The sequence below is a fragment of the Lissotriton helveticus genome, chromosome 6, assembly GCF_964261635.1.
Source record: "Lissotriton helveticus chromosome 6, aLisHel1.1, whole genome shotgun sequence".
Taxonomy (NCBI): domain Eukaryota; kingdom Metazoa; phylum Chordata; class Amphibia; order Caudata; family Salamandridae; genus Lissotriton; species Lissotriton helveticus.
In genome coordinates, this window is record NC_136067.1 from 1,051,365,043 (window position 1) to 1,051,371,042 (window position 6,000).

Here is a 6,000-nt window from a genome sequence, read left to right on the forward strand (position 1 = left end):
GATGCCCTGAAAAACAGCGGCAGCAAATATTAACCAGAAAGGTATACACACTAATTTAAATGTGCCAAAACGGAGTAACAAACGCTGTCAAGTCTTGGGACTCATGGTGAAGTCTGACCTGGTGGTATGCAGATGTGCGATCCACAGTCGTAAAACATCTTGCCCCTTTAAACATAGAAATCATTTCATTTATGTTTGGCAGAGGGTAATCATTGACAATGACCTTCTTATTTACCTCACGTAAATCCACAGAAAGGCGAACTTCACCATTAGTCTTCTTTGCCATGACCACTGGAACTAACCATTCCGTTGCTTCTACTTCCTCGATGATGCCATTACTTTTTAACTTGTCTAACTCAGCCTTCATCTTCTCTTTAACAAGTAAAGGTACCCCTCTAACCTTACTTACAACAGGTTTGGCTCCTTTTTTAATTCTTATTTTGTGAACATACTTCTTTAAACAGCCCAGTTTTGTGTCAAAAACTTCAGGAAACTCTTTCTCAAAATCAGGTTTACTGGAAGATACATTGTTCACCTGAAAGATGTGTTTAAATTTAACCGAAGGATTCTCATTAGGGTCTAGGTACACACCAAGTTCTTTCTAGTGATATCAGCTGATAAGAGAGTCACCTCTCACAGAAACATACATTTTCCCTGAAGGCAAAATCTTCTTTAAAATGGATCATCCTGTTAAAATACCTTATTAACTTTATAGGTTGGCCACCATATCCTTTTGGGCAAATGTCTGGTTTAAACAATTTGAATTTTTGTGATACATTTATTTTCAAGGAAAACCCTAGGAATTAATGTTATCTTTGCACCAAAGTCGAACAACATAGAAACAGAAGCACCTTCAACTTGTACTATTTCCCAAGGTCCTCCCGTACCATCTTGAATTTGATAATGATTTCATCATCAGATGAATCATCAACAAATTCACAACTGACTTCTTGAATTTGTTTCTTTTGTACAACATTGCCTTTAGTATTAGAACTAAGACAACAAGTCGAAACATGCCCTTTATTCTCACATTTCTTGCAGGTAGCATTCCAACCCACACATCCTTTAAAATTGGCATAATGTCCAAGATCACCACCCCTATAACATTTCCTGGGATTAGACTTTACATCATTGCTAGAATCTTTTTGAAGAAAGCATGGAGTGCAACTAGTTTTGTTCTCTTTACGCACGGACACCGTTTGTGCTGTTTCTTGTTTTAAATTGGTTCTACTGTATCTCCTCAACACATGCTTTACTATGTTCAAAACTTTTGGCAAGTGTGACCACCTCTGATAAGGAAGAGTCATCTTTTTGCCAAAAGCTTTCTCAACACAACATCCTAACATGAATTGGTCGCAAAGTCTCATCAATATTGACACCAAAAGAACATGTGGATGCTAGCTTCCTTAGCACAGAAACATAGTCCTCTACTGATTCACTAGACCTTTGCATACGCATACCAAATTGAAACCTTTCTAAAACCCTTGAAACGTTAGGTAAATAATGTAAATCTATTTTTTTTATACATATTTCATGTTTATTTAGATTGTTACTCAACTGTAACGATAAGTCAGGTAGGTGCTGAAAAACTTCTTGTCCTTCAGGGCCAAGACAATGAAGTAATAGTCGTTCTGCACGTAAAGATGTTCCACACACTCTGGCGTAGTTTTTAAAAACATTCAATTTTTCCCCAAGGGATTTGTGGTTCGCCAGGGTTCATGAGAAAGAAAGGTGGAGCCGGGATATTCTGCATGATGGCACGATACAGCGTTGACTGAGAGGAGAAAGTGAAGTTAACCTTTTATGAGTTTTGAAAAGAGCAAAGTCAAATATTTGTGCCAAATAAATATCAAAACACCAGTGTGGCCGTCACCGAGCAACATATCCACAGTAAAGTAACTGTCTGGCAGAAATGTAAATTTACAAGTATGTATGACAAACTTGAATTGGATATCAAATAAACGAGACTGTACAGATGGAAAAGGACAAAGAATTTAAAGGTGTGCCCATCACAGAGCTCGTAATGAATCAAAGTATGTGGAGCAGTGCAAGTATATGCGCTGGTGAAAAAAACAAAATAAGAAGGGCACAAAACACAATAAAATTCGAAGCTTGAGCATCGGCGAAGATGTGCTGATAAATTAGCAGAGTCCGTGCATAAAATCCATTAAAATAAATGTCACTGATGTGGAAATTGAATGATGAAATTTTGAAGCCCAGCGTTTAAACAAATATGCTTAAAGTCGTGCGCATCGGGAGAGATGCGCTGAAAAACTTTGTTTTGTTGTTGCAGAGAATTCAATAAAATGAATTTCTCTCATGTGCATACAGTAATGCTTTCGTTTTAAATTTAATTAAAAATAACATGTGCAATAGCGATGCGAAAGCAAATACAAGTTGGCTATGGTAACGATGAATAAAGGTGTGCCCATCACCGAGCAATAAAGATTTGAAGCTTCCCAATCAACCAAAATGGCCGTAATGCATGGAGACACAAATGTATAGTTTATTTTCCACGTGGGATGGGATTGTTTTCTGACATGCCCTGTAAGTATGACGAAGCAACAGAAAGGGAGATTTTCACAGGAGATGGGCTCTTGATGGAAGGTCACTAGCACTCCCAGATTGTCGACCACCAAAAGTAATGGAAGGCTCGAGCATTGAAAGTGCACGCTCTCAGTAACGGTAAGGGAGCGATTATTAATGAAAACAATGTATAAAGTATGCATTTCACACCAACTTGAAAGTGTGAAAAGTTAAATAAGTCAAAAACACTCACCGGTGTGTAATTCGTGGTCCGGGCACTCGGGACACTCACCGGGTGTGAATCGTTACAGTGCAGCGCTCACCGGGTTTTTGAAAGAGTATAACCTGATGTCGAAAATAGCTAGTGAGTTTAAGTGTAGTCATCCAAAAGGGTAGGTCCGCTCTTCTCCAAGTCGTCTCCAATGAAACGAAGATGCAGGCAAGATTCAGGATAAGGTAGATGATTATTAAGATGGATGGTTTACACTCCAGCCTCTCAAGCACAGCGACCTTCAAGCTCCGTCCAGCTTCCGTTTAGAATTTTCCACCCACGCTATGGTAAGTAACCAAGTCCGTACATTCTGTAACTAAGGACCAAAGGGATTCCATCCTAACATTCTGGTTCAGCTATCACTGACTTACAACAAATGTCAGTGTTAGTTGTAACACAAGATATTACAGGGCCACCCCCTTCCCCCTGGTGTCTAGTGGGTGGATCCCTGCTTGGAAATCGTCCACCAGTGTTACCTCTCCCGTCTTCCTACGTGCTCGGGGGCTGAGATAGCCCCCTGAGCACTTAGAATGTGAAAGGCTCATTTCAGTTTCTGTTTCTATGAAATGACGACAGCTCAATGTGTGCACTGATCGTCGTTTCAGGGAAACCAGGGAGAGTGCCTCGGGAGCTGGGTATGCTCTTCCCCACCTCCCGAGGCCTTTGGGGGAGAAAAGGAAATACCTCTGGTGCCTGCAACCGAGGGATTTCCGGTGCCGTGTGCGAGTACGTCCGGGAGCCGTCCTGCTCACACGAGCACTGATGCGCACGACGGCTCCTGGTCGTCGTGAGCTTGGAAGGGGTTAAAGTGTTCAGTGTATTGTATGATGTTAACATTGCCGATTCCAGCCTCCCCTTGAAATAAGTTACTAAAATGATCATTCGTACTCTCAATTGGAATTGAACTTGGCATTAAACAAGCAGTGGTAAATACATTGGGTTTCGCCTATGTGATTGTTAATATTTTTTGGGTTGTGATTTGTAGCAAGTAATAGCAATGATTTGTTTAATCCATTCTTTCCCTCATGTCAACGTGTTATGATCAAGGCCAGTGCAATTCTTTACGCTGTGATATTAGTGTTAGAACATGGACCTTGGTAGCCGCAAGCTTGCTAAAAAAACAATGACTGGGTAGAGGTGGCAGGTGAAAGTAATGACCAGGGCAGGGGATGGCGGCTGCTGACGGATGCGAGCAACGTTTGGAATCGCGCGGAGGGGGACGTTCAGAAAAAACATGCACTCATTTGGAGTGCTACTATTTTAAATGGGAAAAAAAATAGAGTAAAGGGGCAAGTCAGAGGATGGGGCTTAATTGGCAGAACTGCCGACCGTGGAGCTGGTGAGCATGGTTCGAGTCTCGGCGTGGGTTCACAAGCACGCTTGAAATGCGTGTACAAAAAGTTTAAATAGAGTAAGACAAATGCATGCAGCTAGGAAAAGTAAAGCACGTTAAGTAAAAGTGTGCATTAAAAGAAGTGCCCCTACAGAGGAAGAAAACTACATTTGTGACGTGAAACCGACGAGCTGGTGAGGAACCAGTATCGGTAGATGCAGGAAACTATGCTACGGCCAATAGAAATGGAGGAAAAGTAAGGACCAAGCACAGGAACCAATGAAAAACAAGAGGGTGGGATATTTCCTCTTAAGATTATATTGAATACAATAGTTTCTCAAGCACAGCGCAAGCGAAACCTAAAGATCACGGAGTGTAAACTTCTATTGCTGTTTTTAGCAATATTTTGACAGTTCAAATTTGACTGTTGTTTTATATGACTTCTAACTTGTTGAAATGACTGAAGTTACTAAAGTGATTGACTTTGTTTTCGTTCTAGGTCTGGCGATTCAGTACTGCATTTTGTTCAATCACTGAATGGAAGTTTGCTAACATCACCAGCATGTCTGACCATTTAAAGAAATGCAGTTACAATACTGTAGAGAAGAGGGAGGAAGCGATTCCCCTCCCGTGCATGTGCGTGACAAGGGAACTGACTAAAGAAGGACGGTCGCTGCGATCCGTTTTGAAACCTGTTCTTTAAACCCAAACCCGCGGGATTCACTCCACTTGCACAGACACTTAAGCATCTGCTAAGACCTCCATGTAATATTCAATACCAGACACTTTATTCATTTACTAAAGATTGGTTCTAGTTCATGCCACACTCACTGTGCTTTTAATATATATTTTGAAGTGATTTTTTTTTTTAATATATATATATATATAAGTATTGTTTAGAGGTGAGAAAAGGCCTTAATCTTTTAAAAACGTGGAATGTCTTGGGGTAGGTTTCCTGTTTTATTAACTTGAAATGCCTGCTGTGGTTCTTTTTACCATTTTCCCCTCCGAGGGCCCATTATTCATCTTCAAAGACATATAAATAAATATTCCACATGGTATGTATTTTGAAAATGCAAGTTAAAATGACATTTTAAACGGACGTATTCTTATCAGCAAAAATATATCCAAACTCGCGGATGCTGTTCATGTCTTTTATGTATACTGTCTACAAAGGTTGTTAAATATGAATTCTATGGCTGTACATGTTTGTTTACTTCGAAATACCACTCGCCAAGGTTGTGCACTTTAAAAACATTAGTGAAATTCATTAACGTTATTAATGGTAGCACATGCAACACTATTTTTTTATACTGCTTAGGACTCAACTACATGTTAGCACTTTACATTTTAAAGTGTCAGCAAAGACTTATTTTTTATTGCATTTTTGTAACTGGTGGTTCGGTTTGGGTGAGCAAAGCATCGGTATTCCTAAGTTTTTCTCATGTATGCACATTTCCAAACTTTCTGTAGATGTCTACTCGAGATGAAATATCTTTTAAAGCCAACTATTAAATGTTGTCCAGACCTACGAGAACTGAAGAGTTAATAAACTATGACTTTTTTTTTAAATACTGCACTTTTGCAAAAGAAACACTTGAATAAAGATGTATTGCACCATTTTACATGAGTAAGCCTGCAGCCCTCGAATAGGTTGACTCGCTTTGCAGTTAGGCAAATACCTTTTTTTTTTTAATAATAATCCATGAAGCAATAATTTAGAAGCTTCTTGTGTTTATTCTGACTTGAAGGGCGTTTAGTTGTTCAGCAATATCATTTTTTTTAATGATCGGAAGTATACTGCATTGCATTATAGTCCTTTTCAGTAGACCATCTATCAGTATACAAAATCTTCTCATGACCAAGAACT

The 6,000-nt window shown here is 39.5% G+C and overlaps 1 protein-coding gene across 1 annotated transcript in view; it reads left to right on the forward strand.

The window, feature by feature from the left end:
• Positions 1-5,752, forward strand: part of FBXO30 (F-box protein 30) — a 170,164-nt gene extending 164,412 nt beyond the window's left edge. Inside the window, exon 3 of the mRNA XM_078648684.1 lies at positions 4,630-5,752. Coding sequence (XP_078504810.1) covers positions 4,630-4,833 — 204 coding nt within the window. The 3' untranslated portion in view covers positions 4,834-5,752. The remainder of the gene's footprint in view (positions 1-4,629) is intronic.
• Positions 5,753-6,000: the final 248 nt, after the last annotated feature.